Genomic DNA, 26,768 nt, shown 5'->3' with positions numbered 1-26,768 from the left:
TCAGATGTCTGTGTGGAACACTGTCAAAGCCTTTGCTAGAATCTTAATACATCACATCTAGTACACATCCTCTATCCAATTTTCTGGTCACCCAGTCAAAGAAATTGATCAGATTTGTCTAACAAGATCTACCTCTGGTGAATCCATGTTGCCTGTGGTCCTGTAATCCACAGGATTCCAGAAACTTCATCATTCTCTGTTTTAAAAGCATTTCCATTAATTTGCTTACTACATAAGTCTGACTTACCAGCCTGTAATTCCCTACTTCTTCCTTACTTCCACATTTGTGGAGAGGGACCACATCCGCCCTTCTCCAGTCCTCCCTTACCACTCCCAACTCTAGACAATCATTGAAAAGATCAGTCAGCGGAGCTACCAGAACTTCCCTAAGTTCCTTCAGCCCCCTCGGATGTGCCCCATCGCTTTGTCTACCTTTATTTTAGGTCAGTCAGCATGAACACAACCCTCTGAAAATTGATCAGGGTCTATTACTCCTCCATCCCTATTCACGTTTGTCTTCTGCGGTCCAGCTCATGGTGCTTCAGCCGTAAGCACAGAACAGAAAAGCACAGTTACTTACCGTAACAGGTGTTATCCAGGGACAGCAGGCATATATTCTCACATGTGGGTGACGTCATCTACGGAGCCCTGATGCGGAAGCATTTTCAAGCAAACTTGATTGAAGATTTAAGTTTGCTCTGCAGCTCCACGCATGCGTGCCTTCCTGCTCCACTAGGGGGCGCATCCCCTCGTGGTCTCCAGTTCACTTAACTAGCAAAGAAGCCAACCTCGGGGAGGTGGGCGGGTTGTGAGAATATATGCCTGCTGTCCCTGGATAACCCCTGTTACGGTAAGTAACTGTGCTTTATCCCAGGACAAGCAGGCATGATATTCTCACATGTGGGTGACCTCCAAGCTAACTGAAAAGGGATGGAGGGAAGTTGGCAATTTAAGCAAATAGATTTCGCAATACCGATTGGCCAAACTGGCCATCGCTTCTGGACAATGAGTCCAGACAGTAGTGGGAGGTGAAGTATGAACCGAAGACCACGTGGAAGCCTTGCAGATTTCCTCAATAGGTGTGGACCTGAGGAATGCTACGGAGGCTGCCATCGCTCGGACCTTGTGTCCCGTTACTCGACCATGCAGCGCGAGACCAGCCTGAGCGTAGCAAAAGGTGATGCAATCGGCCAACCAGTTGGACAAGGTGCGCTTGGAAACTGGGTGGCCTAACCGGTTTGGGTCGAAGGACAAAAATAATTGTGGGACTTTCCGGTGTGGTTGAGTGCGTTGGAGGTAAAAGGCCAACGCTCTCTTACAGTCAAGAGTGTGAAGCGCCACCTCTCCGGGGTGAGAGTGGGGCTTGGGGAAAAACACGGGCAAGATGATGGACTGATTGAGGTGAAAATCAGACACTACTTTAGGCAGGAACTTTGGATGTGTGCGGAGTACTACCTTGTCATGGTGGAAAACAGTGAAGGGTGGGTCCGCTACCAGAGCCTGTAGCTCACTAACTCACCGGGCGGAAGTGAGTGCAAGCAGGAAAATCACCTTCCACGTGAGGAATTTAGGATGGCATTTGTCTAGGGGCTCAAATGGAGGTTTCATTAGTTGAGCCAGAACCACGTTAAGGTCCCAAACCACCGGAGGGGGTTTGAGAGGAGGGTGGATATTCAGAAGACCCTTCATGAAGCGAGAGACTAAGGGGTGGAGCGAGAGGGCTTTTCCTTCCAGGGGCTGATGAAAGGCCGCAATCGCACTGAGGTGTACTCGAATGGAGTTGGTCTTTAGGCCGGAGTGAGATAATTGAAGTAAATAGTCAAGGACCAGAGGGACGGGAACCGACACCGGGTCCTGGCTGTGAGAGGAGCACCAGGCTGAGAATCTGGTCCACTTTTGAGAATAGCAGGTTCTCGTCGAGGTCTTTCTAGAGGCCTCCAATATCTCCTTGACTGATTGAGACACGGGGAGAGAAGTCAGGGGGAAAGAAACCAAGCATTCAGATGAAGAGATTGAAGATTGGGATGTAACAGCGAACCCTGACTCTGTGATAGTAGAGAGGGAAACCGAGGCACAGGCAGTGGATCTCTGACACTGAGTTGAAGTAGAAGGGAAAACCAAGGCTGGCGTGGCCAGCGAGGAGCAATCAGGATCAGGGTGGCTTTCACCGTTTTCAGGTGGACCAGCGTCCGCAGGATCAGAGGGAACGGCGGAAACGCGTACAGAAACCTTCCCTCCCAGTCGAGGAGGAAGGCGTCAGCCTCGAATCGGTCCGGGGAGTGTATCCGGGAGCAGAAGAGGGGCAGTTTGTGATTGTGGGGGGATGCGAACAGATCTATTTGCGGCGTCCCCCACTTTTCAAACACCTTTCGTAGGGTCTGAGAGTGCAGTGACCACTCGTGTGGCTGGAGGAGGCGGCTGAGTCTGTCCGCCAGACAGTTTTGTTCTCCTTGTATGTACACCGCTCGAAGGAAGGTGTTGTTGGAGATTGCCCATTTCCAGAGGCGCATGGTTTCCCAACAGAGGGGCCAAGACCCTGTCCCCCCTTGTTTGTTTACGTAGTACATTGCTACCTGGTTGTCGGTTTGGATGAGAACCACCCGGTCGTGAAGCAGATGTTGAAAAGCTACAGCTGCGAGATAGATGGCCCGGAGTTCTAGCACGTTGATGTGACAGCGGCGGTCTTCTGCTGACTACATCCCCTGAGTGCGGAGGCCGTCCAGGTGGGCTCCCCAAGCATACTCCGACGAGTCTGTGGTGAGTACCTTGCTGTGAGGAGTGGCGAGGAAGAGCAAACCTTTGGAAAGATTTGAAGAGTCGGCCCACCAGCAGAGCGATCGTTGCAAGGAAGGAGTCACTGTCACGGGACGATCGATCGGGTCCCGGTCTTGACGCCATTGAGAGGCCAGGGTCCATTGAGGGATTCTCAGATGGAGACGGGCGAAGGGTGTGACATGGACGGTGGAGGCCATGTGGCCCAGGAGAGTCATCATCTGTCGAGCTGATACCGAGGTCATCAGTGAGATCCTTCGGCTCAGACTTACTAACGCCTCTAGACGCAGAGGGGGGAGGAAGGAACGGAGGCGAACCGTGTCCAGCGTGGCCCCAATGAATTGTAGGGACTGCGAGGGCCGTAGTTGGGATTTTGGGAAGTTTATCTCGAACCCCAGACTCTGTAGGTAGATAATAGTCTGTTGGGTCGCTGAGATAACCCCTTCCCTGGACAGGGCTTTGATCAGCCAGTCGTCCAGGTAGGGGAAAACCTGAAGACCCTGGGAGCGTAAGGTAGCTGCGACCACCACGAGGCACTTGGTGAAGACCCGAGGTGACGATGCTAGGCCGAAGGGGAGGACTCGGTATTGCAGGTGCAGGTCTCCCACCTGAAAACGCAAGAACTTGCGGTGAGCGGGGTGCACTGGAACATGTGTGTACGCCTCCTTCAGATCGAGGGAGCAGAGCCAGTCGCATTCGTCGATCAGGGGGTAGAGGGTTGGCAGGGAAAGCATCCAAAATTTTTCCCGTACCAGAAATTTGTTGAGGCGTCTCAAGTCTAGTATTGGGCGAAGGTCTCCCGTTTTTTTCGGTACCAGGAAGTAACGGGAGTAGAAGCCCTTCCCCCGTTGGCCAGGGGGAACCTCCTCCACTGCTCTCAGGTGAAGCAGATCTCGAGCTTCGGAGAGGAGTAGGGGTAGCTGCGTCCGGTTAGGAGGGCAATTCCTTGGGGGGTTGTCTGGAGGAATGGCCCGAAAGTTGAGAGAGTATCCTGATGAGATCACGCCAAGGACCCATGCGTCCGACGTGACTTGTTCCCAGCGAGGGTAAAAGACCTTGAGGCGACCCCCGATGGGAAGGAGGCCTGGGACTACGGCGGAGGGGGCCCGCCCCCTTCCGCGTGTCCCGTCAAAAGGACGGGGACGGTTTGGTAGTTGCAGGCGGTTGGGACTTGGGCGGGGCCCGATGGTGGGCTTGCGGAGGCCGCGAGAAGGCAGGAGTGGATTTTTGTGGGTAGCGGCGCGGAGGGGCCCTGAATGGCCTGGACGTGGACGGTTTTGGCTTTTGCCGCACGAGGGAGGCAAACGAGCGTTCGTGTTCGGAGAGGCGTTTTGTAGCCGCCTCGATAGTGTCATCGAATAGTTCTTTACCCACGCAGGGGAGGTTAGCCAGCCGGTCATGTAAGTTGGGGTCCATGTCGACCAGGCGCAACCAAGCTAGTCGGCGCATGGCGATAGCAAAGGCTGCCTCTCTGGAGGAGAGTTCGAAGCCATTGTAGGCCGCGTGGAATAGATGGAGGCGTAGGTTGGAGAGGGACTCTGCAAGCAGGCTAAACACTCCTTGGCGGGAGGCCGGTAAGTCAGTCTCAAAGGCTCTCAGTAGTCCAATGAGATGTTTGAGATAGGATGTGAAGGTGAAAGTGTAGCTTTGCACCCTAGAGGCCATCATCGCATTTTGATATAGTCTCCTGCCGAACTTGTCTAGGGTTCGGCCTTCTCGGCCTAGGGGGACCGCCGCTGAGATCCTGGAGGGGTGAGCCTTCTTCAAGGAGGATTCTACCAACAGCGACTGGTGGTGTTCAAATCCCGGGAAGGGTACTGTACGGTACTTAGCCTCCATTTTGGAGGGTACTGCTGTGACCATATAGGGGGTCTCGAGGTTTCTGAAGAAAGCCTGTTGGAGTACCGGGTTAAGCGGTAAGCGAAGGGACTCTCTGGGCAGTGATGGCATATCCAGCTCCGCTAGGTACTCTTTAGAGTATCTGGAGTCGGACTGGAGGTCTAAGTCCAAAGCGTGGCCCATTTCCTGGACAAAGCGAGAGAAGGATGGGCGGGATGTTCCCGAGGCCCCTTGCGGGGTCGGTGAACGAGACCTCCGTCGGGTGGAGAAGGATGGGGAGGCTTCCCTCGAGTATCGAGGCTCCTGCTCCGATCCACGCTCCGAGACCAGGGAAGCACCGTGAAAGTGTTCCGGGGTCGTGGATCTCCGCCGTCTCGAGGAGCCCCTCGGAGACGATGCCGGGGTTCGGGGTACTGATCGATGACGAATCGGTGACCTCGACCCGGACTCCCTCGGTGAAAGTCTGAAACCTCGGATCGGAGCCCCGGTCCGAGGGGGAGTTCGGAGGATGCGCAGGTTGGAGAGTGATAGTTCCGTCACCCTCAGCGGTCCTGTACGAGGTGTAGGTGAACGGCCTGGTGACAGGTCAAAAACGCGCAAGACAATCGCGCGCAGACAATCGCGCGCAGACAAATAAGCGCAAAGACAATTGCGCGCAAGACAATTCAGCGCAGCGACAACTCCGCGCAAGACAATTCAGCGCAGCGACAACTCCGCGCAAGACAATTGAGCGCAAGACAAGTCAGCGCAAGACAACTCAGCGCAAGACAACTGAGCGCGCCACTAGAGGCCGCTTGACCATCGGAGGACACGCGCACGTACAGCACGTGAACACGTCATCACGTCAACGTTGACTCTTTGCGTTTTCAACATAAATCACGTGAATGCATTTTCGTTACCATGGTTACGTTATCTCATGATATATATTCTCCGAACACGTCATCACGTCAACGTTGACTCTTTGCGTTTTCAACATAAATCACGTGAATGCATTTTCGTTACCATGGTTACGTTATCTCATGATATATATTCTCCGAACAGCATTTAAATACAAGTCACGTGAATGCATTTTCGTTACTATGGTTACGTTTCTACATTATATATGTCCTCCTTCCTTTCCCGCCTTCCTTTCGCTGCCTGACCGTGTCCGTTATAGGTAAAGATCTGGTTTTGCTGGTACTTGATCTATAACGAATATTTGTCTTGCGCGGATTTATCTCGCCTCTGGTGAGAGCGAACGTCCACATTTCTTCATTTACAGGTATGTTTATATTTACGCTTCACGCGCAAGAAAAGGGAGGGGGGGTATGGTTCATAGACAATTGCGCGCAAGACAATCGCGATCATAAAACTCAGCGCAATTGATCCTCAAGTTTATATAGGTATGTTGATATTTACATTTTCAGTTCTTGTATTGCGCGCAATTGTCTATGAACCAGTGATATTTACGCGCAATTGTCTATGAACCGCGATTTGGTCCCGTATTGTCTATGAACCGCGATTTGGTCCCGTATCTAAACGCACAGGTCCTTAAAAATCTTGTCTTGCGCGCAATTGTCTATGAAACCAGTTTATATTTACGCGCAATTGTCTATGAACCGCGATTTGGTCCCGTATCTAAACGCACAGGTCCTTAAAAATCCGCGTTCTGCGCCACTTTTCGGGTCCCTGCCACATTTAGTCTCTGGCTCTGACAGAGTTGTATGATAATTTAACTCTGAAGGATCCTAATGCTTTCCCTTCCCCATGCTAGGATCCGTCAGAGTTAAATTCCCATACGGTGCCGGGTCAAAAGCGCGCCGGCGCGCCGGGTCAAAGGCGTGCCCACCCTATTGAGCGTAGCGCGCGACGCCGCGCCTTTCTAAATTACTGTTTTTAGGGCTCCGACGGGTTCATAGACGATTGCGCGCAAGCCGCGCCGCTCTAAATGACCGTTTTTAGGGCTCCGACGGAGGGCGAGGGGGGGAGAACCCCCCACTTTACTATAATGTGGAGGGTTACGACCCCCAAACCCCCGATAACGCCGGCGCGATGTCTATTAAGTAAACAGAAGGGGGTTCCCGAACAAAACCCCCCATCGGAGCCCCTAAAAACTGTAATTTGTTGCGGTTCGGCGGCGCGCCTTGCCTTAAATTGGCTTTCGTCTTTCGCGCCGTTGTCTATGAACCTTCTCATCCAGCCCTGTCAGGGGCAGGGACCTGAAAAGGGGCACGGAACGCGGATTTTTAAGGACACCCCGTCTTGCGCTTAGTTTTCCCGCATGTTAAAAGAGCGAGAAGGTTGAGGTATGGTATTAAGATTATGTATAATGTGATGATGGATATTAATTGGAAGCATAATTGGATGGAGTTATAGATTTTAAAAGTAATAAATATCTAAAAAAACTTGTTGGCATGAGGTAAAAACTCTTATGCCAGCAACACTAGTATCTGAATATGTTTAATTTGAGGATTGTATCATGATGTAATGATGCAATATTATTGGGTAAGTGCATGAGAAAAAAAAAAGGAAAATATCAGCACAGGAGTCACCATTCAACATATAAGTAATAATTTTAAAGTATCTAGTTTTGGGTACAATTCATTATGTCACATTATCAAAATGGAAAGAACAGTAACAATAAAAAAGGGAGACATTAACATCTTACTGTAATGAATATACACTATTTTCTATTTAAAGATACACTGTCTTATTGTTGGGAGGGTGTCTAAATTATACTATTATCATTCATATTGGGAAAAGTAAGAGTGGGGAAGTGGGTTGGGAAGGGAGGTACTTGATTGACATGTGATGTATTTCATTTTAATGTTTTGATTCTTGTACACATGATGTGTCATTTAAAATGAATAAAGATTTTTTAAAAAACCGAGTGTGCTCACGGTTTATAGTTTTATAAAGGCATTGGGTACCATTTTCTTTTGCAGGTATCATACATAAGAGGATATTCACATTTACAGGTATATGCATAGCTTCATTTTTTGGTTTTGCTAAATTGGAACAATAGGATAGGATAAATAGTCTGATGGTAGGGCTTATTGGGGTACACTTTTAGCCTTGGGTGTGTAGTGAGGGTGATTGTATACAATTGTTGTGGGTCCTTGTTTTGGGCCTCTCTGCCTTCCTTCTGTCTGCGATTAGGTATAATGACGTTCTTAATCCATGATGGTTGGCAAGCCAGATTTTAACTATTACAGGTATGATTGCAAAGGTAAGTACAGACATAGTGGGTGTTGTTTGTTATATCTATGTGCTAACCTTATAAATTTTAGTCTTGCAGTCATGTGCTGAGGGATATGAATTTGCTGAAACCCTAGTGTTGTCTAGAAGTTCAATCTTGGAGGCAACGTAAGTACAGAGGTATAGGGATTTGTATGTCCTATGTATATAATAACCTTATCTAATCTACTACTGAAGGTGACTACAATCAACAGAGGACATTCAAGAGACCACGATCAACAGAGGACACACATCTTCAGTGTTTTGCTGACAGGAATCGCACCCTTGCAGGTATATGGTGTTGTGCCATAGCACTGAACTTTACATATAGGGATTTGTATGTCCTATGTATATAATAACCTTATCTAATCTACTACTGAAGGTGACTACAATCAACAGAGGACATTCAAGAGACCACGATCAACAGAGGACACACATCTTCAGTGTTTTGCTGACAGGAATCGCACCCTTGCAGGTATATGGTGTTGTGCCATAGCACTGAACTTTACATATAGGGATTTGTATGTCCTATGTATATAATAACCTTATCTAATCTACTACTGAAGGTGACTACAATCAACAGAGGACATTCAAGAGACCACGATCAACAGAGGACACACATCTTCAGTGTTTTGCTGACAGGAATCGCACCCTTGCAGGTATATGGTGTTGTGCCATAGCACTGAACTTTACATATAGGGATTTGTATGTCCTATGTATATAATAACCTTATCTAATCTACTACTGAAGGTGACTACAATCAACAGACTACAATCAAGACACCACAGTCAACAGAGGACAGACATCTTCAGTGTTTTGCTGACAGGAATCGCACCCTTGCAGGTATATGGTGTTGTGCCATAGCACTAAACTCTACATATGTATGGCCTAACCTCACCTATTTGACCTTTGCATGTTTTTTTGTGTGCTGGAGATTGGTGGGGGGTGAACATTAAGTTTACATGCATGTTATAATTCTTGCAGGTACTGGTTCAGGGTTGAAGGTCGACTACAGTTCCTGAGGGTTTCATCGATATACTTCCAGTCTTACAGGTATGATGTTCTTTTGAGTAGTGCATTCATGATATAGGCAATTGTATATCAATTGCAAGTCAAAATAGGATAATGTTATTAATTGTATGGTTTCAGGAGTGATTTGACATAGACATGGAAGTAATAACTTCACAGCGTGGGAGAGAGCACTGGGTTAATGAGGGCTATCGATATCGGCGTGACCGAGTGATGGCAGACGGATCCACGTCCTGGAGGTGTGTGCGCCGTGACTGTGTGGGAAGAAGAAAGAGGCTCGTTGATGGATCTTCTGTTGAGATAACGGCGCATGTGCATGCACCCAACAATGCTAGAATTGAAGCTGATCGAATGATGGGAGACATACGTGAAAGAGCTGTGGCTACGGTTGAAAGGCCACGTCAGATCATTCATGGCACAACAGCTGGGACAAGTTTAGAAGCAGCTACATTATTGCCTGCATACACCTCCATGCAGAGAACAGTTAATAGAAAGAGAAATGCAGGCCATCTAGCAATGGGTAATCCCAGGTGCATAAGAGACATACAAATTCCTGAGCCGCTACAAAGAAGCACACGTGGTGAACAATTACTGTTGTGGGATTCAGGTGAAAATGATGAAAGACGCATATTCATTTTCACTACAGAATCTAATCTTGAGGTGTTGGAGCAACATGGACATTGGTTCATGGATGGGACATTCAAAGTTGCCCCCCATTTGTTTGTCCAAGTCTTTACCATCCATGCATTTGTAGACAATCGTGCACTTCCCATGGTCTACGTGTTGTTGAACAGTAAAAGGGAGGAGGACTATGAACGTGTGTTGAGGAAACTGCTGGAAACCAGAAACACGTTGGCACCATTGACAATCTTGATGGACTTTGAGAGAGCAAGTCTGCAAGCTGCCCGCACTGTATTTCCCAATGCTACAGTTTCTGGCTGCCTGTTCCATCTGGGTCAATCATTGTGGCGCAGAATTCAACATGAGGGACTGACCGCCAGCTATAGAGATGAGGAGAGAGTAAGAATGTTCACCAAAATGCTGTTAGCATTAAGTTTTGTTCCTGTGGATGATGTTGCTGAGTGTTTCCAGACCTTGGAGGAGAGTCGACCAGATGAACTGACCCTGGTGTATGACTATTGGGAAGACAATTACATCGGGAGATTGCGGCCAAATGGGAGACGGGTGCCACCTTTTCCTATTCATCTGTGGAATATGCGCTCCCGTGTGGAAGATGGACTGCCTCGGACCAATAATTCCGTTGAAGGTTGGCACCATGCATTTCAATCCTCTGTTGCATGCCACCATCCAACCATCTTTAAACTCCTTGAACATATACAGCGTGAGCAAGATCACACAGAACAGTTGCTTGCTCGATTCCAGGCTGGTAACCGCGCACCACCCAGCAGTAAGAGCACGTATGTGAGAGTGACGCAAAGACTAACAACGCTGCTGCCAACATATGGTCAAACACCTCTCTTTCAATATCTCCGTGGTATAGCACATAATCTGGAACTGTAGAGTTTGATGTTGAAGTTCAGGTTTTCCTGTTGCTATGCTACAATTGTGTGCACTTTGAGATTTGAAATTTGCTTTGACATGTCCATATGGTCTCCCAAGCACATATGCTGCAGGAACAGGAGAGACACTTTGAAATGTCTATGTCCCCCTCTCCTTTTGGTGGCCCGAAAGCTACAGGCCTGCAAACTGTTGTGCTCAGGATCTCTCCCCCAGGAGTTTCTCTGAAGCCCTCCTCTGACCCCTACCTATCCTAGTATCCACTGCTCTGACATGTGCCAAGCGTGAAGGTTTTTTATGCCGAGCAAGGTAACCCACTCAAGCATACTGTACTCGCTTTGACATTTTCAAGGTGTTGTGGGTGGTGTTCAAAGGCTTTTTCCTTCACGTAGGGAAGGTCAGATGGTGTCTTGGATGGAGCGGCTTCAGGGAAAGCGTCTGTGTTAAGGAAAATTTGAAAAACTTGAAATTGTACATTTCCTCCCTTGTTTTTGGTGGCCTAGAAAGTACATAAGCAGAAATGTCAGTCAGGTGCTGTCATGAGATTCAGAAAAAGACGAGGACCCAGAATGGGTTGACAGGGGTGCAAACCTGATGGTGGCAGTCATGTGTTGGCCTTTGCAGGACCCAGAATGGGTTGACAAGGGTGCAAACGTGATGGTGGCAGTCAGGTGTTGGCCTTTGCAGGACCCAGAAGCAGAGTCCCCCCCCCCAGCAGAATGTCAGTCAGGTGCTGTCTCTGAAGCCATGAGATTCAGAAAAAGATGAGGACCCAGAATGGGTTGACAGGGGTGCAAACCTGATGGTGGCAGTCATGTGTTGGCCTTTGCAGGACCCAGAATGGGTTGACAAGGGTGCAAACGTGATGATGGCAGTCAGGTGTTGGCCTTTGCAGGACCCAGAAGCAGAGTCCCCCCCCCCAGCAGAATGTCAGTCAGGTGCTGTCTCTGAAGCCATGAGATTCAGAAAAAGATGAGGACCCAGAATGGGTTGACAGGGGTGCAAACCTGATGGTGGCAGTCATGTGTTGGCCTTTGCAGGACCCAGAATGGGTTGACAAGGGTGCAAACGTGATGATGGCAGTCAGGTGTTGGCCTTTGCAGGACCCAGAAGCAGAGTCCCCCCCCAGCAAAATGTCAGTCAGGTGCTGTCTCTGAAACCACTGCTCTGCCAATATCTCTCTCTCCCACTACTGTTGGTTAACTGCTCTGCCAACTGTTGCTCTCACTCCACAGATGTTGGTTAACTGCTCTGCCAATATCTCTCTCTCCCACTACTGTTGGTTAACTGCTCTGCCAACTGTTGCTCTCACTCCACAGATGTTGGTTAACTGCTCTGCCAATATCTCTCTCTCCCACTACTGTTGGTTAACTGCTCTGCCAACTGTTGCTCTCACTCCACAGATGTTGGTTAACTGCTCTGCCAATATCTCACTCTCCCACTACTGTTGGTTAACTGCTCTGCCAACTGTTGCTCTCACTCCACAGATGTTGGTTAACTGCTCTGCCAATATCTCACTCTCTCCCACTACTGTTGGTTAACTGCTCTGCCAACTGTTGCTCTCACTCCACAGATGTTGGTTAACTGCTCTGCCAATATCTCTCTCTCCCACTACTGTTGGTTAACTGCTCTGCCAACTGTTGCTCTCACTCCACAGATGTTGGTTAACTGCTCTGCCAATATCTCTCTCTCCCACTACTGTTGGTTAACTGCTCTGCCAACTGTTGCTCTCACTCCACAGATGTTGGTTAACTGCTCTGCCACTATCTCTCTCTCCCACTACTGTTGGTTAACTGCTCTGCCAACTGTTGCTCTCACTCCACAGATGTTGGTTAACTGCTCTGCCAATATCTCTCTCTCCCACTACTGTTGGTTAACTGCTCTGCCAACTGTTGCTCTCACTCCACAGATGTTGGTTAACTGCTCTGCCAATATCTCTCTCTCCCACTACTGTTGGTTAACTGCTCTGCCAACTGTTGCTCTCACTCCACAGATGTTGGTTAACTGCTCTGCCAATATCTCTCTCTCCCACTACTGTTGGTTAACTGCTCTGCCAACTGTTGCTCTCACTCCACAGATGTTGGTTAACTGCTCTGCCAATATCTCTCTCTCCCACTACTGTTGGTTAACTGCTTCTCTGAAGCCCTCCTCTGACCCCTACCTATCCTAGTATCCACTGCTCTGACATGTGCCAAGCGTGAAGGTTTTTTATGCCGAGCAAGGTAACCCACTCAAGCATACTGTACTCGCTTTGACATTTTCAAGGTGTTGTGGGTGGTGTTCAAAGGCTTTTTCCTTCACGTAGGGAAGGTCAGATGGTATCTTGGATGGAGCGGCTTCAGGGAAAGCGGCTGTGTTAAGGAAAATTTGTAAAACTTGAAATTGTACATTTCCTCCCTTGTTTTTGGTGGCCTAGAAAGTACATAAGCAGAAATGTCAGTCAGGTGCTGTCTCTGAAGCCATGAGATTCAGAAAAAGATGAGGACCCAGAATGGGTTGACAGGGGTGCAAACCTGATGGTGGCAGTCATGTGTTGGCCTTTGCAGGACCCAGAATGGGTTGACAAGGGTGCAAACGTGATGGTGGCAGTCAGGTGTTGGCCTTTGCAGGACCCAGAAGCAGAGTCCCCCCCCCCAGCAGAATGTCAGTCAGGTGCTGTCTCTGAAACCACTGCTCTCACTCTCACAGATGTTGGTTAACTGCTCTGCCAATATCTCACTCTCTCCCACTGTTGCTCATTTAATTTGAAGGGTGTGTATGGTCTTTCTTTTTCAAAGGTCGTATAGCAAAATGTGTGATTTCCACACATGGTGCATGAACAGATGATACACTTTAAATTGTCTATGTCCCCCACTCCTTTTGGTGGTCCAGACTGTTGTTTCTACTGTTTCACTTAAACTGTCTGTTAATTTGCTCCTGATGTTTTTTCACTGCTATAACCACATCCTTACTCACTGTCACTGATGTTTAACTGCTGTGCCACCTTTAATGGATATATTATTGCACACTTGTTTATGATTTAAAACGAATAAAGATATAATTCAGTATGTTGTACATAAAAGATCATGAATGGTGAACTGAAAGATTTTGTGTTGTTGACACTGCATTTGAACATATGTGTATTACATGTTTATCACATATGCAATATTTTAATAAACATTTACCAATGTTTAAAACATTTTGTTGTTTCTTTATGTTAGTATGACATTAATAACTATGCCATTAAATGTAAATTTGTATTGTACTATCCAACTAAGTAACACGTAAGGACACAATGGAAACAATTAAGTGTTAGAAAGAATTGCAAGTGCTGCATTTAAATTAAAATTTGTTTTTTTTTTTAACACTTGATGTAAGATTAAAACATGAATAACATTTCCTGAAATCATATTTATTCCGACATAATTAAATACATAATTTGCCATAATACAATAATAAGTCAAGGCTACTGGATTGTCCTTCATCCTATTTATTTGAGGCAACATTGATTTCTAAACTAATAATATATATGGACAATACAATAAAAGATGATCTAATGTCCCAGCCTCAAGATGATAGTGGCAATATTTTTTAGGCCAAAGTTGTGGCCATTGAGATGCATCAATTGAATGCTTAATCTCAATGCTCCAAATGTCTCTTAGACCATGTTTTGTTGTTTTATTTACAAGTCCAGCTATTAAGTTATACCACCTGAAAGCATAAAATATTGTGATTTATTTAGACCAAATATATGTTGCAATTGTGAAAGGTCAAGCAGTTTACTATTAGTTATTACATCCTCTAAAGAACATATCCCTGCCAACATCCAATGCTTCCAAATGAATACATCTGAAGTTCTTCCACTAAATGTACATTTTCTAAAAGGTTTATTTCATCCATTTTCAAGTTCACAATTCCAATAGAAAAATATAATTTTCAATTCCTTCATTTATGTAGGTTAAATCATCTCCTGTACAATTGACCTGGTGGCATATTATCAGTGCAGAGTGACTTAGATTCCATTTTCATGTTAACATTAGGTCACTTAACTTTAGGACAAAGATAAGAATGAACAAACGACCCGATACACACCTTAGGATAATGATACCTACTTTCTGCATTGAGCAGTAAAGCACAGTTACTTACCGTAACAGGTGTTATCCAGGGACAGCAGGCAGATATTCTTAACGCATGGGTGATGTTACACACTACTCACTAGATATTCTTACGTCCCACCCTCCTCCCCGGGTTGGCTTCTTAGCTGGCTTATCCTAACTGGGGACCACGCTCTCCTCCGTCGGGCGTGAAGGCACTCGCGCATGGTGCGGCCAACTAGAACTTTCTAGTTAAAAAGGTCTGTACCGGGGCTCCGTCAGTGACGTCACCCATGCGTTAAGAATATGCCCGACGGAGGAGTGCGTGGTCCCCAGTTTCTTCGTTTCCTCTGATGTTGCGGACCTTGTCCAAACTCCGCAAGGACAACGCCACCATGATTCTTATCGCACCTCGGTGGCCTCGCCAACACTGGTTCTCACTCCTGCTCCAACTCAGCTCCAGGGAACCCATTCTCCTTCCTGTGTTTCCTACTGTACTTACGCAGCAGCATCAGTCTCTACTGCATCCCAATCTGTCTTCGCTCCACCTGACAGCTTGGTTTCTCTCGGGCTGACCTCTCCAGAGAACCTATCTCAGCCGGTCCGCCTCATCTTGGACGCCTCCAGGAAGCCGGCCACCCTCCAATGTTACCATCAGAAATGGACCAGATTCTCCTCGTGGTGTCTCCGGCATCATCAGGAACCCACCTCCTTAGCGGTGGAAACCGTATTGGAATATTTGCTCTCGCTGTCCAATGCTGGCCTCAAAACTACCTCCATCAGAGTCCACCTCAGTGCCATCACTGCGTTTCATGAGCCCATTCTCGGAAAACCCCTCACGGCTCATCCTCTGGTTTCCAGATTTATGCGAGGGCTCTTCAATATCAAACCACCCCTCAAGCCTCCTCCAGTTGTCTGGGACCTGAATGTGGTACTCTCAGCTCTCATGAAACCTCCATTCGAGCCTCTTGCCACAACTTCACTTAGACTCCTTACCTGGAAGGTGCTTTTCCTGATTGCCATCACCTCTGCCAGGAGGGTTAGCGAACTGCATGCACTGGTTGACGACCCACCGTTCACTGTTTTTCACCATGACAAGGTTGTTCTGCGCACCCACCCTAAATTCCTTCCCAAGGTGGTCTCAGCTTTTCACCTCAACCAGTCCATTGTGCTGCCCGTCTTCTTCCCTAAGCCTCACTCGCATCCTGGGGAACAGGCGTTGCACACGCTGGATTGTAAGCGTGCCCTTGCTTACTATCTTGATCGTACCAGAGCTCACCGAACATCCCCTCAGCTATTTTTGTCTTTCGATCCCAACCGTTTGGGTCATCCTGTCTCCAAACGGACACTTTCCAATTGGCTTGCTGCCTGTATTGCATTCTGCTATGCTCGGGCCGGTCTCTCACTGGAAGGAACTGTCACGGCCCACAGAGTCCGAGCTATGGCTGCTTCTGTAGCTTTCCTCCGTTCCACGCCCATCGAGGAAATCTGCAAGGCGGCCACTTGGTCCTCAGTTCACACATTCACTACTCACTACTGTCTGGATGCGTTCTCCAGACGGGATGGACACTTCGGCCAATCTGTGTTACAAAATTTATTTTCCTAATGGCCAACCATCCCACCTCCCTCTTTGTTAGCTTGGAGGTCACCCATGTGTTAAGAATATGCTGCCTGCTTGTCCTGGGATAAAGCACAGTTACTTACCGTAACAGGTGTTATCCAGGGACAGCAGGCAGATATTCTTACGTACCACCCACCTCCCCGGGTTGGCTTCTTAGCTGGCTTATCCTAACTGGGGACCACGCACTCCTCCGTCGGGCGGGAAGGCACTCGCGCACGCGCGGTGCGGCCAACTAGAAACTTCTAGTTAAAAAGGTCCGTACCGAGGGCTCCGTCGGTGACGTCACCCATGTGTTAAGAATATCTGCCTGCTGTCCCTGGATAACACCTGTTACGGTAAGTAACTGTGCTTTCTCTGCATCCCTCTTCACAAACATATGTGATGTATGACTGTATTAATATATTAGGAGTGGAAAATGATGTGTAATAATTACAATAATTTACTCATGACTCCCTGATCTTTTTAAAATTAATAGAATTTTATTGTTCTTATGTGTTTCCCATATTCAAACACTGTAATAGCTTATTTATTTATTTATTTATTCAGATTTCCCATTAACGCTAATTGTGTTTCAATCAATTACTACAAAACTATATACTATAAAATACACACATACTCAATTAATATGTGCATTTCATCACTACAATGTAGTAAAATCTGTTTGACTATTGACCATTTAACACGTGTTTTAGATAACCAATAGCAGCGCTGAAAAGGGGAAATCTCACGATATTCACACAACATCGGTCATGTGACTGGTATTTAAGCTTTGCAATTAGGCCCCCCACCCGCATTTACAAATATCACCATTTATTCAGATTTCCCATTAACTCTGTTCGTCCGCATTTTTAACTTGCGCTCATTATACTAAAACCCGTCAATTGCGCACTGGGAAACTAATCCGTCAATTGCGCGAAAAAGTACTATAACTTTAGTATGATGATATACGTCATCATTATGCACTAATGGAGACAAGCTGATGTCATCACGCGTTTCAACACATATGCGCGCCATGCTAACGCTAATTGTGTTTCAATCAATTACTACAAAACTTTATATTATAAAATACACACATACTCAATTAATATGTGCATTTCATCACTACAATGTAGTAAAATCTGTTTGACTATTGACCATTTAACACGTGTTTTAGATAACCAATAGCAGCGCTGAAAAGGGGAAATCTCACGATATTCACACAACATCGGTCATGTGACTGGTATTTAAGCTTTGCAAAAACGTCATAGATTCACAGAGAAGATGGCATCCTATGTGGGTTTCCGTGGACGTAAGCCCAATTTCTCCGAGCGTGAAGTACTCATATTAACTGAGTACTTCACGCTCAATGCTAAACTGCTTTTCCCCGTTAAGGGGAAAAGACGCAATATAGGTGAAATGGACAGGGCCTGGGGAGAACTTGCGCAGCTGTTCAACGCCCGCGCTATCACACCGCGCTCCGTAAGTATTTATCAAATACATGTTGTTCATAGACAATTGCGCGCTGACAAATTGGCGCGGATAAAGAATTTATTTTTTTGCGCGGAAGGCAAAAATGGATACGCATCTCCTGAAATCGCGCACTGCGTCATCATACATCTGCTGAAAAATTTTGCAGTTGATAATGGTGTCTCTCATGTACTTATTTGATTTAATTAGCTGTATTCCAGTCGGGTTTTCAAAATTTACATAATTATTATGCTTGCAATCTATTTCCATGCACTGCTTTCAATGCATATATATATATCATGTCTGCGCGATTTGTCCACGTGCTATTCTCTATGAACCATATATCATGGCTCACTCATGTCTCTCCATTATGTAATAGGTTGAGGATTTGAAGAAAAAAGCCCGCGAGCTCAGGCTACATCACCCTGCATGGGTCCGGGCTGTCCGCCGCAATCTGTACAACACCCCAGGTATGTTACAGTAAAATATCGGGTGGGTATAAGGTGTGCAGTCATAATATCTGTGTTGAACAATCATGTATTTTAAACATTGACAGGTCAAAAACTCGAAAGACAATCGCGCGCAGACAAACATTTTAAACATTAACAGTTTTTCATATACTTCTGACACTACATGCATTTATGTCTTCAGATGCGAGTGAGGAGGAAGAGGAGGAGGAGGATCAGGAAGAGGAGGAGGAGGAGGAGGAGGAGGAGGAGGAGGAGGAAGACACCCCTATCCCTGACCGGCCGTTCCTTATCCCCCGCAGACGCCCCACCTCCCAATCCCCTTCCACCTCCGCCCAGTCCCATCCAACGTCCCAACCCCCTTCCACCTCCGCCCAGTCCCATCCAACGTCCCAACCCCCTTCCACCTCCGCCCAGTCCCATCCAACGTCCCAACCCCCTTCCACCTCCGCCCAGTCCCATCCAACGTCCCAACCCCCTTCCACCTCCGCCCAGTCTCATCCAACTTCCCCCCACCGACGCCCTAGACCACCCTCTAGGATCCCCCTAAAAAAACGCCCCAAACCCTGCCCTGCCCCTTCATTCCCAATGCCCTGTTCCCCCTCCCTCCCACCCCCTAAACCCAAGTTCTGCCTTAAACTTTTCCCTGAAATTCGACCCTCTGTCATCACCTCTCCCCCAGCCCTCCCACGTACCTCAATGAGTACTGCCTCAACCCCCATCCTGGACAGATTTAGCGACCTCTCTGTCCAGTCCGGTAAGTGTTATGATATTTTTATTCTGTAATTTTTGTACTGTAAAAGCTTTTATTCATTTTTACAACGTACATCAAGTGTACAATTAATAAACACATTTATGATTTAAGACATCACTTGAATTTTAATAATATAATATAAAATGCTTAGGTTTGTTCATATGTAACAAAAACAACCAAGTTTGTCTCATAGATGCTTCCACTGTACATAATTGTCTTTTCAATGTCCACCTGCTTTTCATGCTCTTTTTCATTACAGATATATTGGCATCCCCCTCCTCTTCGCCGCCTTTGTCAACATCCCCACTCCCCATTCAAAGCCCCAACCGTTGTTCCACCTGTTTTGCCCCCCTCCGACCCTCAACCAGAGATTGTGGGACCAACCCTGCAACGGCCACCACCCCTGTTGCAGCGACCACTATTGTGGCTCACGCTGCCACAAACACAGATCCTCCGCCCAGTTCTGTAACAGTGGAGGACATTTACACGGCGGTGGTTACCATCTTAGCAGGGGTGGAGCACATGAACGACTGTGCTGAAGAATCCGTTCGACACATTCGTCACGTGACAGGGGCACTGCAGGTCTTGCTAGAAGCACTTCGCGGTACCCCTCCCACCCCGTGAATGGCTCCACTGTTAACGAGGGAGCTGCACCCTCTTGTCACCACTCCTCCCTCCCCTTCTTCCCCCCCTGCCTCACTCCCTCCCCCTCCTGCCCTTCGCCCTCCCAGAAAAAATACAAAAAAAGTATAAAAACAACTCCCTCCCCTTCTTCCCCCCCTGCCTCACTCCCTCCCCCTCCTGCCCTTCGCCCTCCCAGAAAAAATACAAAAAAAGTATAAAAACAACTCCCTCCCCTTCTTCCCCCCCTGCCTCACTCCCTCCCCCTCCTGCCCTTCGCCCTCCCAGAAAAAATACAAAAAAAGTATAAAAACAACTCCCTCCCCTTCTTCCCCCCCTGCCTCACTCCCTCCCCCTCCTGCCCTTCGCCCTCCCAGAAAAAATACAAAAAAAGTATAAAAACAACTCCCTCCCCTTCTTCCCCCCCTGCCTCACTCCCTCCCCCTCCTGCCCTTCGCCCTCCCAGAAAAAATACAAAAAAAGTATAAAAACAACTCCCTCCCCTTCTTCCCCCCCCTGCCTCACTCCCTCCCCCTCCTGCCCTTCGCCCTCCCAGAAAAAATACAAAAAAAGTATAAAAACAACTCCCTCCCCTTCTTCCCCCTCTGCCTCACTCCCTCCCCCTCCTGCCCTTCGCCCTCCCAGAAAAAATACAAAAAAAGTATAAAAACAACTCCCTCTCCTTCTTCCCTCCCTTTCCATCCACCCCCCTCCACACTCCCACCCCTTCACATCCATTCACACCATACCCACCCCACTCCACCCACAGTCTCCAGCATCATGACTCGCCTGCCTCCTACCGTCTCGTGGGATCTTCAGTCCTCCTGTGAGTGTCTCTCTATCTCTCTCTCACTCTCTCCCTCCCTTCCTCCCTCCCTCTCTCTCCCTTACCACAGTGTTTTCTTTGCCCTCCAGCCTCCTGTGTCGCAGCAGTGGTGACTACAACTTCACAATTCATGTCTCCAGCATCATGACTCGCCTGCCTCCTACCGTCTCGTGGGATCTTCAGTCCTCCTGTGAGTGTCTCTCTATCTCTCTCTCACTCTCTCCCTCCCTTCCTCCCTCCCTCTCTCTCCCTTACCACAGTGTTTTCTTTGCCCTCCAGCCTCCTGTGTCGCAGCAGTGGTGACTACAACTTCACAATTCATGTCTCCAGCATCATGACTCGCCTGCCTCCTACCGTCTCGTGGGATCTTCAGTCCTCCTGTGAGTGTCTCTCTATCTCTCTCTCACTCTCTCCCTCCCTTCCTCCCTCCCTCTCTCTCCCTTACCACAGTGTTTTCTTTGCCCTCCAGCCTCCTGTGTCGCAGCAGTGGTGACTACAACTTCACAATTCATGTCTCCAGCATCATGACTCGCCTGCCTCCTACCGTCTCAGCTCCCACATCTGGACTTGGCTTGCCAGCTCTCCTTCGATGATCAGAAAAATCTGACATCATATCTATGATACTTTTAAAAATACATTTTAATATACAACTTATTGAAAATAAAGGACAACTGCGTACTGGATAAATGCAAAACCTTATCAAACATAAGTGTTAATTTACATGGCTGTGTCAACTAGGTAGAATTTGTAATGCTACATGATTGACACCTTATCTTGTTTAGAGATGTTCTTAATAGAGTATAACACTTATCATGCTTAATCCTTTAAGTATAAATTAGATGAAATGCATTGAGGTGATATGTTAACATCTTTCCTTTCGTGCACACAAAATGTGATAGATGTATAAGGTGTACACCTGACATAATTTTAGTCACCCATCTCCCTGTATGCCTCTTGTAAGGAGATGCACATTTAGTTTGCTTTAAATCCTGAACTACTTACCATCAATAAAACAGGGGCACTGGTCTCCTGACGTAATAGCATGTATTTAATACGTACTTCCTGAGTGCTGTGTCAAAGCACTAGCATTGAACAGGTGCGCCAGTTTCCCCCAGACCCAATCGATTTCACCTATATTTCTAACTTTCCTCTTGATGGGGAATAGCAGTTTAGCATTGAGCGACATGTACTCAGTTAATCAGAGTACTTCACGCTTGGACAATTTGTGTTTCTGCACACAAAATCCATAATAGGAAGTCATCTTCTCTGTGTATCTATGACATTTTTGCAAAGTACTCAGTTAATCTAAGTACTTCCTGAGTGCAGTGTCAAAACACTAGCATTGAACAGGTGCGCCAGTTTGGCCCAGGCCCAGTCCATTTCACCTATATTTCTAACTTTCCTCTTGATGGGGAATAGCAGTTTAGCATTGAGCGACATGTACTCAGTTAATCAGAGTACTTCACGCTTGGAGAACTTGTGTTTTGGCACACAAAATCCATAATAGGAAGCCATCTTCTCTGTGAATCTATGACATTTTTGCAAAGTACTCAGTTATTCTAAGTACCTCACCACAATTGTGGCTCACACTGCACACAGACACACACACACTGACTGAATGAGAGCCAAAGAGTCAGTTTTCTCCACACTATGTCCATTTTTCAAATGTTCCTGTGCTTGATGGGGAAACAATACTTTAGCATTGCACAAAACATACTCTATCTGGACTAAATTTATGTATGTTTCTCTATATATGATCTTTTAAAGTTCATAGCCTTTTACATCCTCCAGTTCAAACACTGAATCTCAAGCATACAGAATACTTTTCTTTCTGTGAATTTATGCTTTCGCCCTCATCATCATCCTATTTTTAGACCAATTTCAAAATCTTTTCAATTTCAATATTCTTATAATAATCTTTATCATTCAATGTTATTATTTGCTGTTCACATCATGTTTACTTGTGTTCAATAATACTTACTTTGCATTTAACTTTGCCCTGGGAGATCTATGTTATCCATTCTATATGTTCACTGTATTATGCTTTCTTCAATAATACAGTTACTCAGAAATAAAAACATTATAACACAACTATTGATTCCAGAATTTATTTTACACTCACAAACTCCAATGACATTATGAACTTATAATGACTAACGTCATTTAACAAATTGTTTATTATTGTCTTTTAACATATTAAAACACTTCATAAAATCAATAACTAGAAAGCTGCAAACAAATTGTGGACAGTTTTGTTTGGGTTTTATTCGGTGGGGAGGGGCAGTGAAGCTTGTCTTTAATCTTTGAAATCTGTTGGGCCTGAAGACAACTCAGCGTGAAGACGACAGAGCATGAAGACACTTGTAAGTTTGAACATGAATAACGATTTAAACAAACAAAGAAAATGACATAATGATCGTCATAAACACTTAAAACATATATTATGTCATATAACGATTATTAAGCTAATTCAGCTTTACAAATTTTTACAATTCATACAACAAACATATCATGCAAGACAAACAGAAATAATGAAACTTAGCATTTGACAGATGGATCAGATGAATAGACACTGCAGGCATCAGACTATGGGCATTTCATTATGACCCCAATGCAAACACCCACTATGCCCATTTACCTTCCACTATTACAGGTCTCACAGTCCACAATTAATGTGTCTGGTAACGGGACAAAAACACCTGGGGAAAAAATTTGGAACTATCCCAAAATCTGCAGCCTGGAACTGGGTAACCTGGCCACCCTGTTACTTTGATTTATTAAACTCTTTTTTCCAATATGAGAATGACACGAACTAAATTCACCATCCTGTCCATATGAGTTATGTAGCTGTCCTTGTCCCTCTCCCATTCCTATCATCTCTGCTTTAACAGTGTCAGGTCAAGACCACACCAAGACAAAGGCCGCTGAGCGCAGGGCAGAGGCATGTGCCTAACAAAATTAATAATGCATTTTTAAGGTCTCCAAAATAATGAGGGAAGTTGCCTTGCCTCGCGCTGAGTTGCTCGCGCTCAGTTGTCAGTTGTCTCGCGCTCGATTGTCTGCGCGATTTTGTCCGCGCGCGATTGTCTTGCGCGCAATTGTCTATGAACCGTTTTGAGCTCAGTTGCTCGCGCTCAGTTGCTCGCGCTCAGTTGTTTTGAGCTCAGTTGTCTTGCGCTCAGTTGTTTTTGAGCTCAGTTGTCTTGCGCTCAGTTGTCTTGCGCTCAGTTGTTTTTGAGCTCAGTTGCTCGCGCTCAGTTGTCTTGCGCTCAGTTGTCTTGAGCTCAGTTGTCTTGCGCTCAGTTGTCTTGCGCTCAGTTGTTTTTGAGCTCAGTTGTCTTGCGCTCAGTTGTCTTGCGCTCAGTTGTCTTGCGCTCAGTTGTTTTTGAGCTCAGTTGTCTTGCGCTCAGTTGTCTTGCGCTCAGTTGTCTTGCGCTCAGTTGTTTTTGAGCTCAGTTGTCTTGCGCTCAGTTGTCTTGCGCTCAGTTGTTTTTGAGCTCAGTTGCTCGCGCTCAGTTGTCTTGCGCTCAGTTGTCTTGAGCTCAGTTGTCTTGCGCTCAGTTGTCTTGCGCTCAGTTGTTTTTGAGCTCAGTTGTCTTGCGCTCAGTTGTCTTGCGCTCAGTTGTCTTGCGCTCAGTTGTCTTGCGCTCAGTTGTCTCGCTCGTGCACATTCATGAAAATAATTTGCGCTCAATTGTCTTGCGCTCAATTGTCTTGCGCTCAGTTGTCTTGCGCTCAGTTGTCTTCACGCTCATTTGTCTTGCGCTCAGTTGTCTCGCGCTCGATTGTCTGCGCGATTTTGTCCGCGCGCGATTGTCTTGCGCGAAATTGTCTTGCGCGCAATTGTCTATGAACCGAACGGCCTCGTAGAGTGGGGGAACCTCGGGCCTTCTTGGAGGTACAGCAGTTCGAGGTTTCTGTCATTTTAGCACGACGTTTTGCCCCGCGGCAGTCTGTGGAGGGAGAGCACCTCGGGTGTCTCGGCGAGGAGTCCGAGGAGGATGGGATGCGGCGAAGCTTGCGCGCTTTTCCTCGAGGTGGCTCGACGCGAGGCTCAGGCTGGTCTGACACATGCGGGGTCGAGGTCGAGGCCGGTTGTAGATGGGCCATTGCAGCGGACAGCTCCGATGAAATCATCGCTCGGAGTAGGTCCTGGAAAACGGGCACGGACAGCATCGAGGGCATGTCCACTGCCTCGGTACGCTCCACCAGGGCGACCTCGTATCAGAGTATTCCCGTGTGGTGGAGGCACGGCCCGAAGGCTTGGAGGGCTTCGTCGGGGCTGTGAGCATGGGACTTCCGCCATGCGTCGCCGGTGTCTCCGAGGCTGGCTTCTTCGCTGTTGCGGAACCTGAAGAGGGAAGAGGGGACTTACCCGGAGCCGAGGCTTTCTGTTGTCCTGAGGATTTCGGATTCGAGTCTCGAGGCGATGCCGAGGTATTCGGGGCCGAGGTCAAGGCCGGGGCCGAGGCCGGGCCCGACCTCAAGGCCGAGGTAGAGGGTTGGTCGGCGGCGAAGAGATCCGCCATGCGGGCTTTTCTTCGGCGGAGAGCCCGGTTCTGGAAAGTAGGACACTGGGGGCAGGAGTCGGTTGGATGAGCGGCCCCCAGGCAGAGGATGCACCGGCGATGCGGGTCTGTGATGGAAAGAAGCCGCTCGCACCGGGTGCACTTTTTAAAGCCGGTCAAAGGCCGGGACATAGAATCGAAAGTGGCCGCGGCTCGAGTAGCCACGTGGCCACGGGGACCCGGAAGCCTCCAGGTCGGTTCAGAAACGAAGCAGGAACAAGTTGAACAAGAAAAAATTTGCGCACAGCGACTTAATCGAGAAAAAAAAATAAGAAAATCGCGGTGCTAGAAGGCAGTTGGGGCAGAAGCCTGAAAAAACACAACTTCTAGGCTCAGCGGAAAATTTTGAACTGGAGACCACGAGGGGATGCGCCCCCTAGTGGAGCAGGAAGGCACGCATGCATGGAGCAGCAGAGCAAACTTAAATCTTCAATCAAGTTTGCTTGAAAATGCTTCCGCATCGGGGCTCCGTAGATGACGTCACCCACATGTGAGAATATCATGCCTGCTTGTCCTGGGATAATATTTGTTAAGCAATTCGGCTTTTTCTTTTTCAGTTTCTACATATTCCTCCCCTTCACCTTTGAGTCTCACAATGCCACTTTTGCCCTTCTTCCTATCACTAATATATCTAAAAAATGTCATCTCCCCGTTTTATCATGTCAGCTATTTTTCCTTCCATTTGCATCTTTACTTTCCTGACTACATGACCAGCCTCTTAACTTTTCCAGATATTTTTGCCTGTCTTCCTCTTTCTGTGACCTTTTGTAGTTTGTGAATGCTAACCTCTTATTCCTTACCTTCTCAGCTACTACTTTTGAGAACCAAAAGCAGCCATCTTTTCCTCTTACTTTTACTTACTTGCCTCACAAAAAGGTTTGTCACCCTTACAATCACTCCTTTCAGTTTTAACCATCGCATTTCCACTCCTTCCAGATGTTCCCACCCAGACAACAATTCCTTGGCATAAACCCCCATCCGAACAAAGTTAGTTTTTTAAAAGTCTAGAACCTTTGCTTTTGAATGAGCCCTCTCTATACTTATCTTAATATTAAACTGCACCATGCAGTGATCATGGGATGCCAGATCACCCACTGTAACATCAGAAACCCACTGTAAAATCATCCCGTGGTCCAGGAAGCCACTGTAAAATCATCCCGTGGTCCAGGAAGCCACTGTAAAATCATCCCGTGGTCCAGGAAGCCAAAACGCTCTTGACGACACCATCCACTAAGCCACGCATTCATCTCCAGGATGCGAGCTTCTCTGTCCTGGCTTTACCCTCAACATGAAGGATGGACGAGAACACCACCTGCGCACTTGACTGCTTAGGTGGTGTTCTCATCCATTCTCCCTGTTGAGGGTAAAGGCCAGGGCAGAGAAGCTTGAATCCTGGAGATGAATGCGTAACTAAATGGATGGTGTCGTCAAGAGTATGATTTTCCAAGGGCTGCTGGGATTGTGTGCATCTATCAAAGAAGGGAAACAAGATTTGCATGTAACAAGATTTGCATGTAATAAATCCAAATCCAAAATATTTACATTTTTATGACATTTATACAACTTAAATCTTTCAATTCTAAAAAAAAAAAAGTCCCATGTTTGCTAAATGTTAATTCATAATTTTCATCCATGCTCATGTAAAAACAGGAAATGAAATACACATACATTTTGCTTCTAAATTTAAATTTATATTCAGTGATAGTTTAATACATTTTTCTTCTTCAGCAAAGGTCATAACTATTATGCCCATTGTAGAATCAGGTGGCAGCAATTCCCTCTTCATACAGGTTATTCATTTAAGTGAAAAGTCCATAGAGATTTAAAGGGCTTTGCGGCTGTTGCCACAAGGCAGCTGTTAGCGCGGCTTTGTAAAACAGGCTGTTAAAATTAAAATAAGATCGACAACTCATTTTACACAGGGCACCAAACAGTCTGTGATGAGTTTTCACAACTACAAAACTGAGACAGATGTAAAAACATCAAAAAATTTTAACCAAAATAATAAAAGCAACACT

General features: G+C 46.8%; 3 protein-coding genes across 12 annotated transcripts in view; 2 read left to right on the top strand and 1 right to left on the bottom strand.

The window, feature by feature from the left end:
- The window catches only part of FRYL (FRY like transcription coactivator), a 768,252-nt gene that overhangs the window by 694,322 nt on the left and 47,162 nt on the right, over positions 1–26,768 (bottom strand). The window lies entirely within an intron of this gene.
- On the top strand, positions 5,830–11,021 carry LOC117361041. Of its 3 annotated transcripts, XM_033945832.1 has the most exons (4): positions 5,830–8,118; positions 8,578–8,670; positions 8,812–8,880; positions 8,977–11,021. In XM_033945832.1, exon 4 carries the CDS (start codon positions 8,995–8,997, stop codon positions 10,375–10,377), a length of 1,383 nt encoding a protein of 460 aa, XP_033801723.1. In that variant the 5' UTR covers positions 5,830–8,118; positions 8,578–8,670; positions 8,812–8,880; positions 8,977–8,994; the 3' UTR covers positions 10,378–11,021. The 3 variants fall into 3 exon arrangements, with proteins under 3 accessions (XP_033801723.1, XP_033801733.1, XP_033801740.1); XM_033945842.1 differs by lacking the exon at positions 8,578–8,670; XM_033945849.1 differs by lacking the exons at positions 5,830–8,118; positions 8,578–8,670 and adding an exon at positions 8,286–8,302.
- LOC117361060 (probable serine/threonine-protein kinase nek3) lies at positions 18,221–19,509 on the top strand. The gene is made up of 2 exons (XM_033945884.1): positions 18,221–18,738; positions 18,995–19,509. The coding sequence occupies exons 1-2, from the start codon at positions 18,570–18,572 to the stop codon at positions 19,357–19,359; spliced, it is 534 nt and encodes a 177-aa protein (XP_033801775.1). The 5' UTR covers positions 18,221–18,569; the 3' UTR covers positions 19,360–19,509.

Source organism: Geotrypetes seraphini, chromosome 1 (assembly GCF_902459505.1).
Source record: "Geotrypetes seraphini chromosome 1, aGeoSer1.1, whole genome shotgun sequence".
NCBI classification, from domain to species: Eukaryota; Metazoa; Chordata; class Amphibia; order Gymnophiona; family Dermophiidae; genus Geotrypetes; species Geotrypetes seraphini.
This window is presented reverse-complemented; position numbering and strand designations above follow the sequence as displayed.